This window comes from Leptonychotes weddellii, chromosome 11, assembly GCF_054177405.1.
Source record: "Leptonychotes weddellii isolate Sample4059 chromosome 11, ASM5417740v2, whole genome shotgun sequence".
NCBI lineage: Eukaryota > Metazoa > Chordata > Mammalia > Carnivora > Phocidae > Leptonychotes > Leptonychotes weddellii.
Genome location: NC_138379.1, coordinates 4,729,983 through 4,753,397, shown reverse-complemented (window position 1 = coordinate 4,753,397; position 23,415 = coordinate 4,729,983). Strand labels below are relative to the sequence as shown.

Below are 23,415 nucleotides of genomic sequence, written 5' to 3'. Positions count from 1 at the left end.
TGACACACATCATTCGAGGGGCTGTCAGAAATGGCATGGTTGAGGTGTCTGACAAGATGCAGAGTCGCCAGCTTCATCCAGGGACATCAAGAATGGGGCAGGCAAAATAAACAGCTAGAATAGGATATGAATAGGAAATGTGCAGGAGTGCTGGAGTCCTGGAGAGTCTGAGGAGACTGGTGGATATGGAGTTGGCAGACACAAATTCAGTGGCTCCCTGTGCTGGTTCCGAGGCAGGAGAGTAAAGCACCTCGACCTGAGATTGAGCCTCAGCTAGTTTGACTTGGTCATGATGGAACTGTTAGAAGAGCTGCCTAGACATTTCTGTTCCGGTGGTGGAGTGCCCAGTCGCAACCAGAGGCAGGCATCTGTTGTAGAAGTAGTTGATATTAAACAGACATATGTATTGAATATCTCAATATTGGTTGAAATGTGTCGTTCCTGAAGGTTTTCCTGGAAACACGTATGCTTGTTCTGGATCCTGGGCTTGGGAGAGCAGCAATGAGGGCAGGTGAAGCAGGTGGGTGTGCCGGAAGAAAGGAACTCAGAGGAGCTCAGCTCCGGGTGCCTGGTTCTTGCACAGGCTGAACTTCGGGTGACTTGCTGTTTGCCTGAAGAGCAGGGGAGAGAATTGTGTGTGAGTGGTCAGCGAGAAAGAGTGCTGTCTGTAACAATAAAAGGTGACCCTGAGGGGAAGGGTGTGGACGGAGGCAAGGACACTCACGGGCCCAGATGCAGAATGGGTTAAAGCCTTTCCTTTTGCTGGCGCCTTCCGAAGTCGGCCAGAGGGAGCCCTCTGGGGCCGGCCTTGGGTTCTCCTATTGCAGTGGTGGTGGGAGGGAGGAGGCGGGGGCGCGGCCCAGCTTGCCTCCTGGGCAGCCTTTCCTCCAATCACCGGGCCGCCAGCCCTCGCCGAGCACACCCCCTCCCGACTCTGCAGCAGGACGGCTGGGCCCTCTGCCTGGCTCGCTCACTCGAGCTCAGCTCCCCCTCCTGCCATCTTCCGTTGCAAAGCATTTCTGGGAGCTGCATGTGGGTGACGCAGCAGCATTGTTCGCAGGCACAGGAAGCCGCGGCTGAGCTGAAGGGCTTGAGAAGGAGCTCAGAGCACGACACGCTGCTCCCTCTGGGTAGCCTGAAGGGTTATAGCCGGAGTGCCCTGACTGATGTACTTTGGGAGATTCCAGAATTTTCAAGTAAATTGGGATTTTCCTAGAGGGAGAAAACCTAACTCCTTCAGCACAACTTCCAATACAGAAAACAAAACAAAGACGCTGGGGAAACTTCAACCAAGAGCCTCGGCAGCTCCAGAGCGACGAAAAACGCAAGGTCAGGCGGACGGGCGGCAAACCCTTTCTGACTCGGGGTGTGTGTAACTGTAGGGACTTTGTCTCGGCGAAGCAGAAGAAGAGCCTGCCGGGCGAGTCCAGGACAATGCTCAGGTTACTTAGTGTTGCGTGAGCCGTCGCTGCACTTGTTCCCTCTCCTGGTGGGATATGCTTTTGAATTGGGTCGCTTGGCTTTTGGGAATCCTTTTCCCTTCTCTGCCCAGACGCCCGCTGTTCTCTTCCCCTTCCTGTGATGTGTGGGGTGTGGGCTTGTGTTTGAATGTTCTCCCGAATGCCAGGAGCCTAGATAGGCGTCAGCCTTTCCGCACTCCACCCCCGCTCTCGGCTCCCCGTCCCAAACCCCCTCTGGTGAAGGGTGGTGGCTTCTTTATATGGTTTCTTAGAGGGCCTCAGCTGGAGTCTGCCTTTTTTGATGAAGCAGGGCGAGCTTGGTCGTATGGCCCCAACAAAATAAGGCTTGGAAGGAAATCTGCATTTCCCTCCACACCCACACAGACCCCAGTAAGTGAGTGGTATATGGGTGAACAGCTGTCCCCTACCCCCCACGCAGAGACAGTTTCTCTACCTACCTTTCCCTATCCCCCACAAAAAATCTTGCAGGTAGAATTAGATTGCTTTTGGTGAACAGTTAGGTTCCTTTCCTACTCTTAAACAATCGCAGATCTTTCTGTGCGGTCTGTTTTGCTGAAAGTGGAAAGTCCCTGTTTGTGGACAGCTCAGTGCTCTCCGGCAGAGGAAATGGGCAGAGTCCTACTCCTCAGCAGTACGACGTGGGGGAGGGGAACTGTGCACTCCCTAGCACACATTTTGAATGGACCTGAATTTTTCACCCTGGGGAGATTTGGAGCCCATACCAGAGCCTAGTCCCACGTGGCACCGCACCCCGCCTCTTCACCCCCACGCTGTGCGGTGTTAAACAGGAGGCTTCAGAATAGGATGCCATAGCAACTTGAAGTAAATAAAACGTCTGCAAATGAAATCAGTTTGGGGGAGGGTGAGAGGCATCTGGAGACTTGGCAAAGGGGATCTTCGTGGAGGAGCTTCCTGGGTGTGAGTTTTAAAGGGTCTTTCTGAGTCCCAACTCCCGGGTTTGGATCATGATCCCTAGGTTAAGGGTGAAAATGCTTGGTAGAGAAGTGCTTCATGCTTCAAAAAGTCCTGGTCTTCTAGGCATAGAGCCCACAGGAATATGGAAATGATTATTAAAGATGGCCCAGGAATGCTCACTGTCTAGGATCAAAGTTTAGTTTTTGTTGAAACAGTTAATATACTAGGGCAACCTGAAAGGAATCTTATAACTTATCTTCTGGATTTGTGTTCTTTTGCTGTTACCTTTGCATTAGGGCTCATGAGGTCAGAGGAAGAGGGATTTCATTCTGCTAGAAGGTTTGGGATTCAGAAATTTCTGTCTAAAACATAAAGACTTGCGTCCAAATAACACTCAACCAGTATGATTGACTTAAGTGGCAGTTTCTTACTGTAGCATTGTCCTCAAGTCATTCAAAGTAGATTGGTTAAAGCCATCAAAACTGTTGTCCCTATGTTTGTTCCTGCTCCATTTGTAAGAATAAAGCCAAATAATTGACTTTATGTGTGTGTGAGAGAGATTGGTCAATTGATCGGTTGATTTGAAGTTGAGATTTCTGTAATCAGCCTTAGAGCTCTGGGTTGAATCAGGACATTAAGACTCTGCCGTTCATATTATTAATCCAGTACTAGCCAATCTTTTTTGCTACTTTGCCGAGATCTACAAAATGAAGGCAATACTTACTTCTTGATAATATTCATTGACTGGTATTGAAAAGTAAAGGGGCAATATAAAGTTTTACTGCCGTATACAGAACTGTGTGACAAGTAACACTTGTCGCCATGTAGCTAGTTACTTCAGCGCACATATTAAAAGTACAGTGAGTATGCAAGTGTGGGGTTGGGAGCAAAGGTAAATTCAAAGTCTTGATAGTACTACGCTAGTTGGAGTTTTCTCTTTCATCTTCAGTTTATTTGTTTTGCAGTGAGTCTCTATAAGTGAAGGGAAAACACAGTTGCCTGCCTGCCCTTCCCACATTGCTTTTAGAGACTGGGGCTAAGTCTAGATGCTCTTGGGAGTGTTTGGCTCTTTGTTCACTGTGCCCTGCTTTTCTTCCCCCTCTTCTGTCCTATCCTACCCTTAGATTTTGCTGGAGGAGCTTGCCAACAGCGATCCCAAGTTAGCCCTCACTGGAGTCCCTATAGTACAGTGGCCAAAAAGGGATAAGGTAAGAAACTATTCTTCTTGATCTTCAGGCTGCTGAAGCATTTGCTGGCTGACCATCACCATTCCAGGAAGAAAAAGAACAACGAGAGGCAGACAGCTTTTGGTGCATTAATATAAACTGACAGAAAATCATTACTCAGTTCTGTTTTAACTCTTAGGTCAGGATAATTGCCTATCTTTGGAGGTGACTCTCCTAACAGAACTATCAAACTAGGAACCTGCCTCCAGGTTTAGATGCAAAAGTGTGCATTTATTCGCCAGAATGGATTGGTTCCTATCCTTCTGGCCTGGTGATTCAGTTATTTTCACAGATATTTTTTAAAACTAGTCAAAATAATTACATATATATTTAAATGGCCAGAGTATTTCTATGATGGAGTGAGTGCACACTCAAGAAACCCCTTAATGTGGATTTTTCGGTATCAAATTGAAAAAAGAAGGAAAGGAATTACCTGTTAGCAAATAAATTGTCAGGAGTTTTCATGCCTCTTCAGTTAGGTCCTGTATAATTTTTTCCCATATTGTCCTTTGTCAGGGTTATTTATTAAATAAAAGTAAGGGCTAGCATTCTGATCCTGGCCATGAGTCTGTCATGGCCAATCCCAGATCTGGCATAGGCCCTTCTTTGGTGTTCCCCGGTTGAAACTTGCAGAACCATCACATTCCAGGAGTGTTTAGGTGTATAGCTGTGAAACATGTCTTAAAAGAGCCACTTCCCAGGCGGAGGGGTCCCACTTAGCCTGTGCTTAACCACATGAGACTGCCTCAGAACAGTTTAGTCATTTCTGGCTATTGAATGTTTTGTGTCAGAAACATGTTTAAGGTGCCATGGAAAATTAAAGAACTAAAACCCAGTCCTTGTTCTTGAAAAGATTACCAGGATGAATGCAAGTAATAAAATTATAACTGTATACCTGAGAGATATATTCTACACTTAAGGGCTATTGGAGTATCTGTTATGTACCAGATTCAGAATACTAAAGAAATGAGCAAGATCCATCTCACCCTCAAGTAGTTTACGGTCTTCTTTACGAGTATCTTCTGAGTAGTAATATTCAGGCTAAGGAAATATTGGAGGGCTCCAGGAGTGACTTTGGTACATAGAAAGCTTCAGGGAGGGGGCACTGTCACAGTTCAGCAGAGTGAGAGGGATGTGGCTGAAGTAAAAAGCCTGATGGGATTGGCAAACCTTTTCTGTAAAGGTAATACATAGATGATAAATATAATAAAGGCAATAAATAAATATTTTCGGTTTTGCAGGCCATACAGTCTCTGTGGCAACTTCTCAACTCTACCATTGCACGTTGAAAGCAGCCATAGGCAATACGTAAACAGATGAGCGTCATTGTGTTCTGGTCAAATTTCATTTACAAAAACAGGCAGTGGGCAGATTTGCCCACAGGCCATAGTTTGCCAAGCTGTGTAATCTTCTACCCTCTCCAGTCCTTAAAGTTACTTGATATATTTGACCTCACTGCTTTCTCTTTCCAGCTTAAATTCCCCGCCCGGCCAAAGGTGCGGGTTCCTACCATCCCCATCACAAAGCCTCACACTATGAAGCCAGCTCCTCGGTTAACACCTGTGAGGCCAGCTGCCGCCTCCCCCATAGTGTCAGGAGCCAGGCGGAGACGAGTGCGCTGTCGGAAATGCAAAGCCTGTGTGCAAGGAGAGTGTGGAGTCTGCCACTACTGCAGAGACATGAAGAAGTTTGGGGGGCCTGGTCGCATGAAGCAGTCCTGTGTCCTTCGGCAGTGCTTGGCAGTAAGTGGCCTGCTGGGTAAAGAACTTGGGGGAGGGGGAGAAGGGGTGGTGCCAAAGGGATTGAAGTATAGGTAGTGAGAGTTCTAAAGACTTAAGAGATGGAAAGAAATCTCTCTTTTTGGCTTGCTTTGTTTTGTTCCTTTTCTCTGTGGGTTCAGAAGAAAGATATCTAATACTAAAAATGATCCTATTTAATTTTTCATCCTTCCTCACCCAGTTTTCAAATGAGAGAGCAGTATTTCAAGGGCAACTCACTGCTGTCTGTCCCTTTAAGTGGATTAGAAAGGAGGGACATGTGAGGCCTGAGACAGACTGGGGAGAGTAAACTGGTTTCTGTCTCTAGTTCTCAGCTGGTTTGTTCTATCTTCTTCCTCCACTGGTTTCTCTACCAGAAACCTCTTTTCACCCAGTTTCCATGCTCCCTGAGTGTTCCCAAGAGAATTACAGGAAGCAAATCACCCATCTTGAGTTAAAGGGAAGCTGAACTGATAAGGATCTAAGTCTCCTCTTTTCTTGGTTTCTATCTTTGTGTTCTTGTAGCCCAGACTGCCTCACTCAGTCACGTGTTCCCTCTGTGGAGAGGTCGATCAAAATGAGGAGACACAGGACTTTGAGAAGAAACTCATGGAATGCTGTATCTGCAATGAGATTGTTCATCCTGGCTGCCTCCAGGTGAGGAGAGGCCTAAAGGGCACCTGAGGCCCCAGCTAGTAGAGTGAAAGCACTGAGTGGAGCAGAGAGTGGGAATTTGTCACAAGAGGCTACCAGCATCCCTGATGTGGACCATCAGCTATGAGTCATGTCATGGTCTAACATCTGTCCTTGATTCAGATGTCTAGACTGTGTGTCAGCCACTGTGCTAGACCCTGAGGATAGCCCAGGACATAAAATAATAGGTCCAGTTCCTGTCCTCCTGCAGTCTGGCCTCCAAATAGTGTATTTGGAGTCCCTAGGCCATTGTGGAACTGCCTGGTCTATTTTGGAATGCGTTGTGCCTTTAAGCATCTCTGCTATGTACTTCATTGTATCTCTGGATATGAGTTCCTGAAAGATGGTGAGAGTTACAGTATCAGCTAATGTTTAATGAGTGTTCATTCTGTATCAGGCTTGGTACCCACTTGAGGGCCTCTTAAGAAGGTAATAAGGAAGTCGATGCAGTCCTTAAGAAGTCACGTCCACTCTTCAAGCATGGACCCTGGGCCTAAGTGTGTTACAGAAGCTCCTTAAATGATACTAATGTTTAGCTGGGGTAGAGAACCACTGATTGATTGATTGATTGATTCTGAGAGGGAGGAGGGGAAGGACAGAGGGAGAGAGAGGATCTTAAGCAGGCTCTACTACCAGCTCGTAGCCTGATGCAGGGCTCCATCTCAACCCTGTGGACATGACCCAGGCCAAAATCAAGAGTTGACCCTTAACCAGCTGAGCCACGCAGGCACCTGGGGAACCACTGTTTTACATGCATTCTCTTGTTTACATCTTTTTTTTTTTTTTTAAGATTTTATTTATTTGACAGAGAGAGAGACCGCGAGAGAGGGAACACAAGCAGGGGGAGAGGGAGGGGGAGAAGCAGGCCTCGCACGGAGCAGGGAGCCCGATGCGGGGCTCGATCCCAGGACCCCGGGACCATGACCTGAGCCTAAGGCAGACGCTTAACAACTGAGCCACCCAGGCACCCCTTGTTTACATCTTTTTAAAAAAATTTTTTAAAGATTTATTTGAGAGTAAGAACACGTGAGTGGGGGAAGGGGCAGAGAGAGAGAGAATCTCGAGCAGACTCCCCGCTGAGCACAGAGCCCAATGTGAGCACGAGCCTGAGATCATGACCTGAGCCAAAATCAAGAGCCAGACGCTTAACTGACTAAACTACCCAGGCACCCCTCTTGTTTACATCTTGAAGACAGCCCTATGAAGTCCGGTCTACCCTATTTCTTCATGTTTCTTTCAATTTAAAGGGCATTGGTGCTGGTATTTTGTTGATTTTTCCAAGGGTGACAACTATATCATGACTGCCACTTGGCTGACAGTGATTGTAAGGTACTGTTAATTGTGAGAAGCAGCCCAATTTTAGAAATACTCAAATGTGAAAAACTATGCATCTTAGGATCAGTAAGATAGGGTATCATCTCCATGTTGATAAAGTGCTTACTATATGCTAAGCATTTTCCTAAACACTTAACAGGTAATTTATTTAATCCTCACTACAACCCTGTAAGATAGGAATTGTTATTTATCCCCACTTTACAGTTGAGAACACTGTCACAGAGACCAGGCCACTAGTATCTGAACCCAAGCAGTCATAATTACTGTGCCCTGCAATCAAGATGAGGTCTGGCACCTTCTGAATTGTGTAGTCAGTTCCTTTTGCAAAGTGGCAGGAAACTTTCAGGAAAATAAATGTGTCGGAAGAGATAAATACATACATCTGTATGTCAGGAGAGACCCCACATTGACCCAGACTCTTGGGAATCTCCTCATGGAATCTAACTTTGATCAAGTAACCAAGAGTGAGGGTGGCCACTCTCCCAGTGGCTGAGTTTTTCCTCCCCTATGGGTCAGCGTTTTTACGAATAGGTAACTTCCACGTTCTTCCCAACCATGTGGCTATTACTGAGTGATAAAGGAGCCTTAAGAAACAGGCTGGGGTGGGGGCGCCTGGGTGGCTCAGTTGGTTAAGCGTCTGCCTTCGGCTTGGGTCATAATCCCAGGGTCCTGGGATCGAGTCCCACCTCAGGCTCCCTGCTCAGTGGGGAACCTGCTTCCCCTCTGCCTGCAGCTCCCCCTGCTTGTGCGCTCGCTTGCTCTCTCTCTCAAAAAATTAAATCTTAAAAAAAAAAGCTGGGGTTTGTTTCGTTTCATTTTGTTTGTTTTTAATGAGACAGATTTTTAATATCCCTGTCTTACTCTAGATGGATGGAGAAGGGCTGCTTAATGAGGAATTGCCAAATTGCTGGGAGTGTCCAAAGTGCTACCAGGAGGACAGCTCGGAGAAAGCCCAGGTAAGGGAGCTTTTTCCAGACTGCCCTGGAGAAGAAAGGAAATGCTGGGCTTGGGGGATGGCTAGAATACGTTTGCCTTTGCAACTTTATTCACATGGTTCTTCTGACCCACAGAGATTATTTTGTATTGTGTATGATATCTTTTTTCCCCCCTTTGGTTAATTATTTTTTTTCTTTTGTTTGAGTTTTTAATGTTTGGGGGTTTTTTTAATTACTGAATACTGTTCCACTTGGAGTCTGCAAATTGCTGAAGTCCTTTTACACTCTGGGACCCTAAAAAAAGAGGCAGCACAGGTGGGTTGTTTGAGGAGGGCAGTGAGGCGAGCACAGTTGCTCCTGAGGAATGAAACTGGAAGGAAGGCAGTGACCTGAGGCAGTGGGTAAGTACAGTGGTGTGCTGGAGTTTCCAGTTAAGCAGGCTCACATTTTTGTCCTCTTCACCTTTGTGGCCTTGCAGAAAGCCCTGCCCATGTGCCCAAACATGTCTTACAGAGGTAGCCCCTCCCTGCAGGGGGACCAGTGCCATGACCTTGGCCCTGAGTAGTGGAGGTTGCTGGCCCAGTGGGTAATGCTAAAGGGCCAAAAGGACTCTGGTTACTCAGACCAGCAAGAACAAGACCTGTTGAGGGCACATGCGGAGGAGGCAGCTGGCCTAGTGGCAGCCATCCAGGCCCCAGTGGTCTCCCCTGGGTCCATTGCAGCACAGGAGTAGAGACAAGTTTCCTTATCTTCCTTCTATTTCTTCCCACTTGGGCACTGAGGTAGTTGAATTTTCAGTCTATCTTGGGAGTGCAGGGATTTAGAGTTGACTAGTGCTGAAGTTCTCCTTACCTCAAGTTCTTATACTGGAAGCTTTTACATTTTTCTTCATTGGCAGCAGCGGCAGCGGGGGTAGTGGTGGGTGTTTGCCTCCCTCCTGTAACAGATGGGCTGACAGATGCTGTGTTTTAGGGTTACCTTCTTGCATTGTAAAAGCCGGCACCCAAAAGGTGGTCATTCTCTTCCAACCGTAGTGCTCTAAGAAAGTATAGAGGAAAGGGAGTGGGGCTTGTTGCTGAGGGACAGAAACTGTCTCCTTGAGGAAAATGTGAACCACTGCTCGCTGATCCCTAGTGGAACACTGGTTCAGCGTCATCATGGCAAAGTCACAGTGGGCTCCAGGAAGAGACAAGTGGCCTAGGATGAGGTTGTGGGCCTTTGTGGAACGTTGGCTTCACTGAACCCAACCCAGATTCCTCTTCTTCACCCAGCGCAGATGCATCTGAAGCATTGCAGTTCCTCACAGAGGTTCTCGTTCTCTGCTTTATCTCGCGTGCAGTTGCTCTCTAGGGATAGGGTGGGGTATGGAGTGGAAGCAGCAACCGGGTAGAGTCCATCTAAGACACTGGTGGAGCTAAAGTGGTGTTCACTGCTGTCAGATTCTGTGTCCTAGTTGAAACGGCATCTGTACGCTGCTTTTCTTCTACCACAAGCATCTACCATCAGAAGCATCTCCAGGGTGAAGGAGCTCTCTGAATTAAAAATGGTCAGATTGCATAGGGGTAAAGTTGTGGCCTCTTTAAAGGATATCTTTATCCAGGGAATAATAATCCCAAAATTTGGGGCAAGAGATGCATAAGGTGGGCTGTGGAATCATGCAGCCCAAATTTGGATCTCACTCCTCTATACTTGGACACAAACCTTTGTGTTACAGGTAGATTTCCCAAGTGACCTATTTTAAGGGTTTGTTCTGTAATCAGCTTTCTCCAGCACAGACTTGAGCTCAGTTGCCGATCCAGCAGATTGCAGACTCTGAGGAAGTGACCACCCTGTAGCCTGCAGCTACCCCTTTCAGCGTAGAAGAGCAGCAATCTGTCTTCTTTCGAGTCTCCTGAGAGCAACCATGAGGCTCACGTAAATTTAGAGGGTTTTGGAGAAAGGAGCTGACGGGGCTTTTGGGGGCCTGTTTTGCAGAAGCGGAAAATGGAAGAGAGTGATGAAGAAGCCGTGCAAGCCAAAGTCCTGCGGCCCCTGCGGAGCTGCGACGAGCCCCTCACGCCCCCGCCTCACTCACCCACTTCCATGCTGCAGCTCATCCATGACCCAGTGTCCCCCCGGGGTATGGTGACTCGGTCATCCCCTGGGGCTGGCCCCAGCGACCACCACAGTGCCAGCCGCGATGAGCGCTTCAAACGGCGGCAGTTGCTGCGGCTGCAGGCCACAGAGCGCACCATGGTACGGGAAAAGGAGAACAATCCCAGCGGCAAAAAGGAGCTGTCTGAAGTTGAGAAAGCCAAGATCCGGGGATCGTACCTCACTGTCACGCTGCAGAGGCCCACCAAAGAGCTCCACGGGACCTCCATTGTGCCCAAGCTGCAGGCCATCACGGCCTCCTCTGCCAACCTTCGCCATTCCCCCCGTGTGCTAGTGCAGCACTGCCCAGCCCGAACCCCCCAGCGTGGGGATGAGGAGGGGCTGGGGGGAGAGGAGGAGGAAGAGGAGGAGGAGGAGGAGGAAGATGACAGTGCAGAGGAGGGGGGTGCAGCCAGGCTGAATGGCCGGGGCAGTTGGGCTCAGGATGGAGACGAAAGCTGGATGCAGCGGGAGGTCTGGATGTCTGTCTTCCGCTACCTCAGCCGCAGAGAACTTTGTGAATGTATGCGAGTGTGCAAGACGTGGTATAAATGGTGAGCAGGGATACAGGGATCAGGAGTAGGGGTATGGGAGTAGGTGGCAGGTTTTCCGTATGAGAACTGCATGTGTCGTGGCATCTGGAGGCTGGCTGGGTCCCCAAGGACTGACTCAACTCAGTCTCTTCCCTAGATAGTGGGTCGTGTTAAAGATGTGGCCATTTGTGCCTACAGGTGTTCTCGGGGAAATTTGGCCCTTTGCTTCCTCTCCCTGCTCCATATTTTCCCGTTTCTCTCTACTGGATATATGAAACTGATTTAGGGGATGTATTTGTACAGTTTGTGCTAAAACTTGAGTCATTAGTTTTCCCCTCTCAAGTAACCTGTACTCATCACACAGTCGTTGAAGAGCGTGTGCTGTGCCAGTCTCTCCTGTTGCTGGTGACACAGATGACCGCTCTTAAGCTCCTGCCTCAGTTACCTCTCCATCTGCTGAAAGAGGTGGACATGCTTTTCAAAAAATGTGAATGTGTTCACAGTTTTCCAGTTTTTGTTCTTATGCCCTAAGTCTGGACCAGAATTCCTTTCTCCAGGAAGCAGAGTCCAGTTTTGAAGCTTCCTGAGACTTATTCATCCTTCCTAATGAGACCTACCGTTCCTTCTCAAGCTCAACAGTAAGACACTTAGGGGGGGGAAAGTCCCTCGAGATGATGAACAAACGTTTCCATAGGGCATTAATTTTTCCTGTGGTTCCTAGACCCTAGGACATAGCATATCCTTTGTATCTGGGTCAAGCCCAGTTACAGTAGTTCTCAAAATGTGATGCTCAGACCACTGGTGGACCACTGGCATTACCTGGGATCTTGTTAGAAATGCAGATTCTCAGGACCCGTTTCAGTACTTCTGGGTCAGAACCTTTCGGGGTGGGGCCAGGCAATCTGTTTTTAACACGTTTTCCAGGGGCTTCTGATACATGTTAAAGTCTGAGATTCACTGCTCTATCATAAGCAGCTTGTTTTTGCCACACAAGTCTCATGTGCCATTGGTGAAATATTTTCAGTCTTTAAATAAAGACCTCATTCTTTGCAAACGCGAGTTTATTTCCCAAATCTGAATTAATATGTGATCTACCCAAATTGTCCTAATATTTTCTCTTTGTAGGGCTAGCGGGCCTGCCTGGCTCTATCTCTCAGTTTCCAGGCCAAGTCACATAAGACTCATATTATGTGCTGTCTCCCCTTCCCCTGCTGACCAGACTCTGAGCCAGGCTTGGGGGCAGGGGCTGTAAAATATTAAACAGAAGCCTGCATGTTACACTGCTGTTTGTGGCCTATGGACTGTAGACTGTAGTGGAAAGGCAGGCCTTTCCCTTCCAGTTCTGGTCTGGACTGGAGCAGAAAATAAAAAGATAGCACTGAAGAAACCCAAGACAGGGAGAAGACTCTCCTGGCCTGATGATGAAGAGCCTCTTTCGGCCTGATACAGTAATGGGCTCTGTACAGCTTAAGGCAGGTTGGATTGTATATGTGCCAAGGAACGCCCGGCATCCCAGGCGGCTGGGCTTGACTGACAAGGGAGAGAATGGAGGCAAGCCTAAGGCTTCAGGCAGTAAGAAGTCAAATTTTTTAATACTTCCTTCTACAAGCTTTGGTGGGAGCCATATTTTAATACAAATGAGGGGTTATAGTATATTGTTTGCTGTGTGTTCCTAACAGTTGTGTTCCCAGCCCTTCCAGAGCAAATCGGTGAACTGGTCAAGTTCTCCACTACTTACCCTGTAGGGTTGCAGTAAAAGACAAGCCCTTTTCTCTGAGGCAAAACAAAGAACCCAGGGCGTGGTACTTGTCTGCTTGTAGAAGAGCCTAACTAGCAGGGCGGCTCTCCGCGAGCTCTGCTTCTCCCAGAAGCCCATAGCACCCTTTGATGGGAGCTCCTCTGACAAGGGGTACCGGGTTACTGATGGCCAGTTCTCTCTCCTTCTATCACAGGTGCTGCGACAAGAGACTTTGGACAAAAATTGACTTGAGTAGGTGTAAGGCTATTGTACCCCAGGCTCTCAGTGGTATCATCAAGAGGCAGCCAGTCAGCCTTGACCTCAGTTGGACCAACATCTCCAAGAAACAACTGACGTGGCTCGTCAACAGGCTGCCAGGTGAGCAGGCAGGGAAGGCTGGCTCTAGGAAGTGCTGCTTTAAATTGCTTTAGGGCAGGGTGCCTGGGTGGCTCAGTCGGTTGAGCAAATGCCTTCAGCTCAGGCCATGATCTCGGGGTCCTGGGATCGAGTCCTGCGTCAGGCTCTCTGCTCAGTGGAGAGCCTACTCCCTCTCCCTCTGTCAAGTAAATAAATAAAATCTTAAAAATAAAATTGCTTTAGGGCAATATCGGGCAGCAGTCCCATGCCATTGTCATCTTCCTGCTTATTAGCAAGGGCTTCACCTAGGGCCCTCTAACTGCCAGTCCCCAAGGCACCACTCCAGACTAACTGGACTAGTCAGTTATCACCCGGACAGCAAAGACAATGAATCTTGTTGGCACAGCCACTGCAAAGATTTGAGTATGACACTGCCATGATTGGCCCCTTAGAATGCCTTCTTCCCCTCAGCATTTTGAGGTCCTAGGAAGACAGGAAGTCACTCACACTTACTATATTACTCTGGTAGGAACTAAGCAATTGGTTTTACCACCAAAGCTGGAAAATGTAATAGAGTGTATGGTTGTTTTCTTCCGTTGTAGGACTGAAAGACCTCCTCCTAGCAGGCTGTTCCTGGTCTGCAGTGTCTGCCCTCAGCACCTCCAGCTGCCCCCTTCTCAGGACCCTTGATCTTCGGTGGGCAGTAGGAATCAAGGACCCTCAAATTCGGGACTTGCTGACTCCACCGGCTGATAAACCAGGTATGCTCTGGGCCTGACTTCTCTGTGTTCATCTTAGGGTAGCTTTGTCTTTCGACAGACGGTCTCAGAAACTAAGGAAGTGTCTGAAATGATGCTGTGGATGAGTGCAAATGGAGAACAGAGTGATGGGCTGTGTGTGTAAGTGCAGGTTAGCTATTTACAGCCATCTGCCTGCCTGCAGGCAAAGGAGGGAATCGTCTTAGGGGGTACTGGAGTTTGGGACCCAGACAGTGTTATCGTGAGGAAGTCCGGGAAGTCTTCATGGTTGAGGTGGGACATTAAAAGCTGTTTGCGCTGTGGCCTAGAAAAGTGTGGGAGTGTGGAGAGGGGTGGAGCGTTCCACACATACCCTTTTGCTGTGTAAATGAGGCATAATCTAGCAGCTGGGAAGAAAGAAAACGTGTCTGGTTTCCTAGAAACTGCCCCCACACCCCGCTCACTGCCTGCAGGCAGGACTGGGTGTGGGCAGTTCTGCTTAACCCCTGCAAGGAGGTCTGGCTAGGAAGGAGCTGAAGCTGCCTGCAGTTTTGGAGCTGGACTAGGGGTAAGAGTTTTGACCTAGGCTCTTTCCTTGCCTTTGCAGGTCAGGACAATCGCAGCAAGCTCCGGAACATGACTGACTTCCGGCTGGCAGGCCTTGACATCACAGACGCCACACTTCGCCTCATCATTCGTCACATGCCCCTCCTTTCTCGACTCGACCTCAGTCACTGCAGCCACCTGACAGATCAGTCCTCCAATCTGCTCACCGCTGTTGGGTCTTCCACTCGCTACTCCCTCACAGAGCTCAACATGGCAGGTACGCCGCTGTGACGTTTCATGACAGACAGTGCCCTGTGCCTCCTGAAGGGCTCAGCCCTCCCTGGAGCTTGACCAGTAAAACAGAGAACCTGGGTCTGTTTGAACTGAATTGTTTCCTCATATCTGGACAAGGACACGGATTTCTCTCTCTTTTCACTGATTGGGGGATGGAGGCCTCAGGTAGTTGTCAGGTGCCTGAGGGCGTGGCCATTGCCGGCTGCAGTTTGGTCAGCCCTGTGGAGCAGGGAGTGAGGCATCAAGGGGCACTTCTGGTCTCTGAGCCAGGTAGTTAACGAGACAAAGAGGGCTTTTGCTTAGCATTTATTTTAAGGGAAAGAGCTGGGGAACTGGGTGGCGGAGGTAGGCTCCTGTGGCTGTGTGTACACAGCATTGTCCTCATGCTCACTGTCCTCACAGGTTGCAATAAATTGACAGACCAGACCCTGATCTACCTACGGCGCATCGCCAATGTCACCTTGATCGACCTTCGAGGATGCAAGCAGATCACTCGAAAAGCCTGCGAGCACTTCATCTCAGACTTGTCCATCAACAGTCTCTACTGCCTGTCTGACGAGAAGCTGATACAGAAGATCAGCTAAAACACACGCAGCCCAGACTGCACAGGAAACCGATCTTCCCCTGACTCCCCAGCCAGGAGAGCCTCTCTCCCCGACCCTGCACGGGCTCTGAGGCCAGCGTCACACTCCCTCTCTGCTCTCTTGTCCCTTGAGCCCTTCCCCTACAGGCGGGGCAGAGAGAGTGGTAGACACCAGGCTTACCTGCCTGCTCCTCTCCCTCCTGAGGAGAAAGGAGTAGAAAATTGATCCGAATCCAAGGGGAAAGCACAGGCTGCGTGCTGTCGAGGTGCCTGCTCGCTTGCTCACCTGCCCACCCGCCTGCTCGCTCACCGGCCAGGAGGCCGGGCTCTCAGTTTGGGGTGTCTGCAACCGTCATCTGTGCGGGGCCCGGGGGCCCTTCTCCCCATCCATGGTCCCCAGCCGTGCCTGGTTCTGAGCAAATTTCCAGGGAAGAAAGCGGCCCTGTCTCTGTGGCCAGGCTCTCCTTGTGGTGTCCAGTGCGTGTCTCTCCTCCACCACACTCTCCCGGCTTATGCAGGAGGGGCCAGCAGCCCCAGGAAGGCCAGACCCATGCCGATCATACTGGTGCTGTTGAGGTGTATAAAACCTCTCATCCGTGTCCATGCTCTCCCCCTTCCTTTAGCTTGATCCTGTCCAGTGCTCGTGGTAGTTCACGTAATGAGGTTACCCCACCCCAGACTTGCCTGCTAGTCTCTATGAGGTCCTTGTTGCACTTATTGGGGTTGAAGCTCTTCAGAGGAGCTGGAACTGTGTACCCCAGGGACACCCCCATTTTATTGCTTCCTAGGCAGATTCTGAGACAGGCACCATCTCCTTACTCCCCTCCCTCTTTAGCCTCCCACTGCCCATTCCACATGTTCCTCCTTCCTGCCTGGACAGGGCTTTCCCAGGATGTGTGTCCTCAGAGGGAGCAGCTGATCTCCCCAAGCTGGGGAGAGCAGAGAACTTGGCTCCCCACCTGCCTCCCAGCAGGCTCTGGGCCTCCGGTGTAGTGTAGCCCCCAGAGCCCAGCCTGTGTTCAGCCCCAGTGGCTCACTGATCTGGCACCTTGTGGCGGGGTGGGGGGGAGGGGGGGTCCTGCTTTGAAGCCAGTCACCTGCCCTCTGCCTGTAGCCGTGGAAGGGGGTGTGCATGTGCCTCGGTGTGTGTGGCTGAGTGTGTTACACGTGTGTGTGGAGGGAGGGAGGGAGGGGAGCATGGTGTCTCCCCCTCCACCGCCCTGTGTTGAGCCCCATCAGCTGCCCCCTTTTACTTTGCATTGAACGGCCTGTCCAAAGATCCTCTCTCTAGGGCAGCAGAGAGCTTTTTGCACTTTAAAAAAAAAAAAAAAAAAAAAGAAAGGTCGGAATTTCTTTTGGGTCAATATTTAAGTGTGTGAGGAGATGCTCAATAGCAGCAGCCTGTGGCAAGAGCTTATAAGTGATAGACGCGGATTTGCACTCTGCTCCCCATCTGTGAGGATAGCGATAGCACAACCTTGCCCCGCCTTCTCGTCCTCCAGCCCCCTCCCTTCCTGGCCCCTTTCCTGCAGCCCAGTCTCAGGCTCTCCTCCTCCTGAAACCCTGCAGGGGGAGGGGAAGGAGCCCAGGCACCAGGGGTCTGAAGCGTGAGCCACCCTGAGGAGAGACGCCAACTGCACACTTGCCACTTCCAAAGCAATAGAGGCAGAGGGGATCCCTCTTTGCCACCTAGCCCAGCTTTGACCCTGGCATTGACTGGCCTCCTAAGAAAACTGGGTCCTGGGAAGGGGTGGCATTGTGTCTATTTCTTCCAATCTGCTGATTCTCTTGGCTGCACCTTAAAAGCAGCAGTCTGCTCCCGTGACCCTCTGCCCCTTCCATTGGTCTCCAGGCCCCAGTGACCTGGGGCTGAAACTTTGAGGAAATGCCAGTGACTTATTCCAGAGTGCCTCAGTTAGGGGAACTTCTCTGTAAAGAACCCTGGGTATTGAGCAAAAACCTTATTAATATTATTGTTAATGACCTATAATTGGAAGCTTCCTGCCTTTTTTTGGTTGCTCCTGTGGAAAGTACTGAAAAGATTGTTTCATTTTGTTGTCTTTTTATAAAAGGGGAGGTGGAGAGACCCCTTCAGAGCAGGGATTGTGCCGGGAGAGTGCCTCTGACTTTGGGACATTTCATCCACAGAAGTTTCCAAGCTGATGGTTTGGTTGGGGGGGGGAGGGGGTTTTTATTTTCGTTTGTTTTTGGTTTGGAAAAACAAGCATTTTTACCGCGCACGTAAATTGGTCAGCAGGAAAGGGAGCCCAGGAGTGGCAGCAGATGGACCTATGCCCTTGCTGGGTTTCCTTTTTCTCTAGGACTGTGAGGGGGGGAAATGGTTTTTAGAGGTGAGGGTTGGTCCGCGTGGAGGAAAGAAATGTCTCTGGGGACAGAGGATCCCGGGAGTCCCATCACATTTCCCGAAATCTGCTCTGAGATGTGGCCTTGCCAGGAGAGCCTGCCCTCCTCAGACTGCAGGGCCAGACACCCCGCCTCCATCTTTCCAAGCACCGGGGCGAAAAACCACAAAGGAAAGGAAGAAAATTTATATATATATAATATAAAATCACTTGGTGATTAAAAAAATAACTGCTCCATAAATAAAACTCCTAAAGTCACTATGTTTAAAGGGTTTGGTTGTGTTTTTTTTGTTTTTGTTTTTCGGAGAAATATTGTAAATATATATTTTTTGTTGCTGATTTAGAGTCAATCTCCAATGTTGTGCTAAAAATTTTAAATTAAATGTAAGCATTAAGGGGGCAAGTCCTGCTATCTCAGTTGACACATTGGGGTTATTTTGGGCCAGGGAAGGAGGGAAGCTAGTTGGACTTTCGTTTTCTAAACGTTCTCCACTATTGGTTTTAGAAAGAGCAAGGACATCTTTCCTCTGACACATGGGAATGGGAGATATTTGTGTAATAAAATTTTTAAAAGACAAAAAAAGAAATAGCCTCCAATGGGAAATATTTTGATTTGGGTTTTGGGTTCCGGGTGGGTTTTTTTTTTTTTTTTTTCTTTTCTTTTTCTTTTTTTTTTTTTAATAAAAAGGCTTTAAAAACAACCAAAAACAAAACCTTTTCTGCCTTGGTGTGTGTGTGCCGTGAGAGTGTCAGGTCATGCAGGCTCCGATGCTGGAGGCCAAGGCTAAGGGTTGCCTGCTTCATTCCTCTGAGCAGAAGCAGCAGAACTGCCACATGTCTGTACTACTTGCCTTGCCTTTTTTTTGTTGTTGTTAATGTCAAAAAGCATTACCTGCTTCTAGAAACATCATGCATTTTACTTGATCAAGGTGAACTTTTTAATGGATGTACAAATGTGATTACCTGATTCCCTGAAGTCCCCATCCCCCTCCCATGGTGCTATGCTGAGAAGGCCTGGGGATTTCTAATCTTGCCAACCCTGGAGATTCAAGGCCAACCTCCATCCACTAAAGCTGCAAAACAGGCCCGTTGACCGTGCCTGCTCAAGGTCCTCAAGGTCACTGAGCAAGGTCTGGACCAGACAGGCAGGCTCCAGTCAGCATTTGTCCCACCACATCTTGCTGCTTCTCATCACTTGGCTTGTTGAGTACAAGCTTGCAGCCGGTAGATCAGTGTGCTAGGTGCTGCCAGCCGACTACCACCTCAGCCCTGATGGCAGCGTCTCGGGAGAGCGGAACTCCCATCTGGGAGGTTGTGAGTAGGCTTCCACCACTACCTTCAAGGGAGCGGGGAATCCCTGCCCATCCTACTCCCAAGGCTGACAGTGAAGGACCATCTCCAGCTCTGCACATTCTAGAAACGGACAGGGTCTCAGACAGGAGTTAGTTGATTTCATGTTGGTTTCTTGAGGACGGATATGGATGTGGTGGTGGTTGGATGTTGCCAGGGAAGGAAGGAAGGAAGAGTGTCAGTTTTGAATCCTAACTATCTCAGAAACCCATCTGCCTCTCGGTTACCTCATCTCTGCCACCCTACTCAAAGCCACCATTGTCTGGAACCTTGACCACAGCAAGAGCCCTGAGTGCCTCCCAGCCTCCAGTCCAACCCCTGTCCTCCATGATGGCAGCCAGAACATTTTTCTTTAAAAGACAGATTTGAGGGGCGCCTGAGTGGCTCGGTTAAGCGTCTGCCTTCAGCTCAGGTCATGATCCCAGGGCCTTGGGATCGAGCCCCGCATTGGGCTCACTGCTCAGCGGAGAGCCTGCTTCTCCTTCTCCCTCTGCCTGCCACTCTATCTGTGCTCTCTCTCTCTGTCAAATAAATAAATAAAATCTTAAAAAAAAAAAAAAAAGGACAGATTTGACTACTTTGCTTAAAACCCATTAGCGTGTTTCTCAGGACAAAGGCCTCAAGCTTCCTCACTCACCATTTGCCCCTCCTACTCCTCTCCACGCATAACCTAACTTTGAGTCCCACCCTCTCTGGGCCTTTGCCATTTCCTCTGCTAAGTACCCCTGCCTCAGTTTACTTGCTTTCCTCTGGGAAACCATCTCCCACCCTGTCCAAGACTAGTCCTATGCTCCCATGGTACCCTACTGCCTTTTAGGACGCTAAGGTCCTCTCCCCAGCTAGTGGGAAGCTCCACGAGGACAGGGATCAGTCTGTGTTGCTCCCCACATCATCCCCAGCAGCAGGTGCAGAGCTTAGCACCTAATAGGTGATGTTCCCAGTAGCTCGGATCCCCAGAGGCCCATCCTTCCCCAGTGCAGTCAGTCTGTTGCCACCTTCTCAAAACTCACTTTTTCCATTACCTCATACAACTTTACGTTTCTTTCTTGTGCTCATGCTACCAGCCTCTTTGGGGGTGGGGTGGGGTCTCTATCCAATCTAACCTGCATTCAGCTATGAATTAATCTTCCTAAGAAGCACACAAAAATCTTAAGTAATCCTCTAGGGTCATACCTAAACTCAGTAAACTCATCCTCCCACTGGCATTTGTAAAATGGCACATGGTAGGTGCTTCTAAGAGGACTTGAATGACACATTTGTGGTCCCCAGGCTTGCTGTGGTTTTCTTTGGGTTTGCTTGTTTTTAAGTATTTATTTATTTGAGAGAGAGCACGAGTGGGGTGAGGGGCAGAGGGAGAAGCGGACTCCCCGCTGAACGGGGAGCCCAATGTGGGGCTCGATCCCAGGACGCCGGGATCATGACCTGAGCCAAAGGCAGACACTCAACCGACAGAGCCACCCAGGCACCCCAGGCTTGCTGTGTTTAGGATGTGCTACCCTTACTACAACTATGAACATTTTCCTTCAAACCTCTTCCTCCAAAAGCCCTTCCATTTCCCTTCCACCCAAAATGGAATAACCTGTACATTCTGTGCCTTTTGTAGGCAACAACAGTGTAGTAAAAGCAGCAGGGGGGCGCCTGGGTGGCTCAGTTGGTTGGGCGACTGCCTTCGGCTCAGGTCATGATCCCGGAGTCCCAGGATCGAGTCCCGCATCGGGCTCCCTGCTCGGCGGGGAGCCTGCTTCTCCCTCTGACCCTCCCCCACTCATGTGCTCTCTCTCTCTCATTCTCGCTCTCTCAAATAAATAAATAAATCTTTAAAAAAAAAAAAAAAAAAAAGCAGCAGGCACCCGAGGCGCTGTGGTGGCTCAGTCGGTTAAGCGTCTCCCTTCAGCTCAGGTCATGATCTCAGGATCCTGGGATCAGCCCCGAAGCGGGCTCCCCACTGAGCAGGGAGTCTGCTTGTCCCTCTGCCCCTCCCCCCCACTCATGTTATCTCTCTCTTTCTCTCTCTCAAATAAATAAAATCTTTAAAAAAAAAATAAGGTGAGGAACTGACTTATGGATATTGAACTTAGCTGAAGTGCCTTGGCTAATAAAACCAACCTTAAGGCTGGCCCCAGAGTCAGTCCTATCCACCTGGCTCCCTAGGCGCTCTGTGTACACGTGATGACATTTCATTCACATGCCAGCCCAGGGGGCAGGTGCCTTCATTCTACAGATGACGAAGCCAAGGCTCAGAGAGGTGAAGCAAGGGCTCTAGGGTCAGCGGCCCAGCTGGGATGTATGTGAACACTAGGCCAGGGCCTACAGCCTTTACCCCAGCTCTCCCATGCCCTGCTGAGCATCCACCCGTCTCCCATGGCTCCTCCAACTTCTTGAAGGTGGGGCTAGCCTTAGCTAGCTCAACCTCCCGCTTCATCTGTTCCAGGAATGGTGGGATAAAGACATTTACTGAGCATAATGAAAGGTGGGTGTTATGGGAGGGGGAAGCAGGACCTAAATCATAGGTAAGTGACCCATAGCATTACAGGGCCCTGCTCTCAGAAGGACCCCACACTCAGCTTAATGCTCTGCTATCGCCATCTTGAAATGTTCTTCTTTTTTTTATTGTGAAATTCTTCCCTGCATTTCGTTTGCAGTATATGTACGTGTAGCTAGTCTTGGCGGGGAGGAACAATCCTAGCTCTCCCCTTCCCTCCCAGCCAGCTCTGTGCTAAGTGCCATTTGGAAGGCCAGCAGCAGAGCAGGCCTGCCACTTACTGGCTGGGGAGACCCATCCTACGTCCACCTTTCCAGGTGCCCAGGCCCAGAAGGAAAGCTCAGCATTGACACCCAAGTGGGCAGAAACAGTGAGAGCAGGCACTCCAGGTCAGGAGCACCTGGGTTTGCTCTCGGCCTGGCGCTGTCACCCAGCTTCTGCCTCCGCCACCTGCCGATTCCAGAGAGTTACAGGGGGCAGGAAGGTCCAGCTGCCGTCCCCCCAGGGTGTTTCCTGAGAGTGCTAGGATGGCAAGACAGAAGGACAGAAGCAGAAAGAGACAGACACAGAGAGAAAACACCCCAAAAGATCCAGAAAAGGAAAGGGAGAGGGGAGAGAGGAGAGAAAAGAGGCCACAGAGGACGCCTAGAGGGAGATGCAAGGGAGGCCCACATACTTCACGTGTGACAGCCACTCAGAAAGCCATTTCTCCCAGGCCACCACTGCACACACAGTATCTCCCTTAATTCTCAAAGCAATCCCGTGAGGTCAGGCCGGAGGGCAAGGAAAAGAAAGGCAAGGCTCAAAAAGGTTAAGTAATTTGGCTGGGGCACCCAGCCTGGGCAGTAGGAAGTGGCACTAGCATTTGACCCCAGGTCTTTTCCCCAGGTCCTCCCTCTCCCCGACACAGCAAGTACCATTGGCCACAGCATGAGGCCCGGGGGGGCTACGAGACCACGCTTCGGACACTCACAGGCGGGCCTGAGGCGCCAAGAAACAAACGTTCTCTGTGCGAACACAGACGGTTCCAGCGCCAGGCGCAGCCGGGGCCCCCAGGGCGCACGCGCGCTAGAGAGGACCGGGTGCGGGACGCCACGGGGGGCGGGGCCGGGGCGGGGCCGGGGCAATGGGGCGGGGCCGGGGCCACGGTCGCGTGGGGCCACAAGCGGGGGCCCAGGCCCGGCTAAGGCTGTCTCTGAGGCGGAAAGGGAGACAGGGGCCCCGGGGCAGTGCGGGGAATGCGTGACCTTCCGGAGGGTTCCAAGGAGAGGCGCTGCTCCGGAAAGTGGATCGGGCAGAGCCAGCTGTCTGGAAGCCCGGCCCGGGATTGTGGGCGGGTGCCTGGGAGCCAAGGGCCACGAAGGGCCTTGGACTGTGCGGGTGGGAGCGTAGGACCGGCGTCCTGGAGAGTGGAGCCTCCCGGATACTAGAGCCCTTTCCTCCCTCAGGGCCTTCGCATTTAACTTCCTGTTCCACATGCCCGAAAAACTCTTTTCCATGCCCTGAACAAAAGCTGTTTCTCTCCCATCCTTCTGGCTCTGGCAAAAACGCCCTTCCTTGGAGATTTCCCTGACTTCACCTGAGAAGGCTCCTGGCTCTTTTTTTTTTTTTTTTTAAAGATTTTATTTATTTATTTATTTTAGAGAGAGTGTGTGCATAAGCGGGGGGTGGGGGGGGCAGAGGAGGAGGGAGAGGGACAAGCAGACCACGAGGAGGACGGAGCCGGTCCTGGGCCTGGGTCCCACGACCTGAGCGGAAACCAAGAGTGTCCCCATCCCCCACCCCGTTCCCTGCATAACCGACTGAGCCACCAGGCGCCCCTCCTGGCTCTTATAATAACTTGTCACCTGCCTCATAAGGATGTTTTGAACATTAAATCAGATCATCTGGGTTCTAGCAACAGTGCCCTGCACATACTGAGAACACAATAAATGTCAGTGGTTATTATTATGTGTAT

General features: G+C 50.0%; 1 protein-coding gene across 3 annotated transcripts in view; it reads left to right on the top strand.

Moving 5' to 3' along the window:
• KDM2A (lysine demethylase 2A) overlaps positions 1-17,895 on the top strand; it is a 114,059-nt gene extending 96,164 nt beyond the window's left edge. For all 3 annotated transcript variants that reach the window (XM_081797696.1, XM_081797697.1, XM_031020457.2), the window contains 9 exons: positions 3,521-3,604; positions 5,095-5,364; positions 5,905-6,036; positions 8,274-8,363; positions 10,317-11,029; positions 12,961-13,124; positions 13,706-13,864; positions 14,448-14,663; positions 15,083-17,895. In XM_081797696.1, the coding sequence (XP_081653822.1) occupies positions 3,521-3,604; positions 5,095-5,364; positions 5,905-6,036; positions 8,274-8,363; positions 10,317-11,029; positions 12,961-13,124; positions 13,706-13,864; positions 14,448-14,663; positions 15,083-15,264 (2,010 nt within the window). In that variant the 3' untranslated portion in view covers positions 15,265-17,895. The remainder of the gene's footprint in view (positions 1-3,520; positions 3,605-5,094; positions 5,365-5,904; positions 6,037-8,273; positions 8,364-10,316; positions 11,030-12,960; positions 13,125-13,705; positions 13,865-14,447; positions 14,664-15,082) is intronic.
• Positions 17,896-23,415: the final 5,520 nt, after the last annotated feature.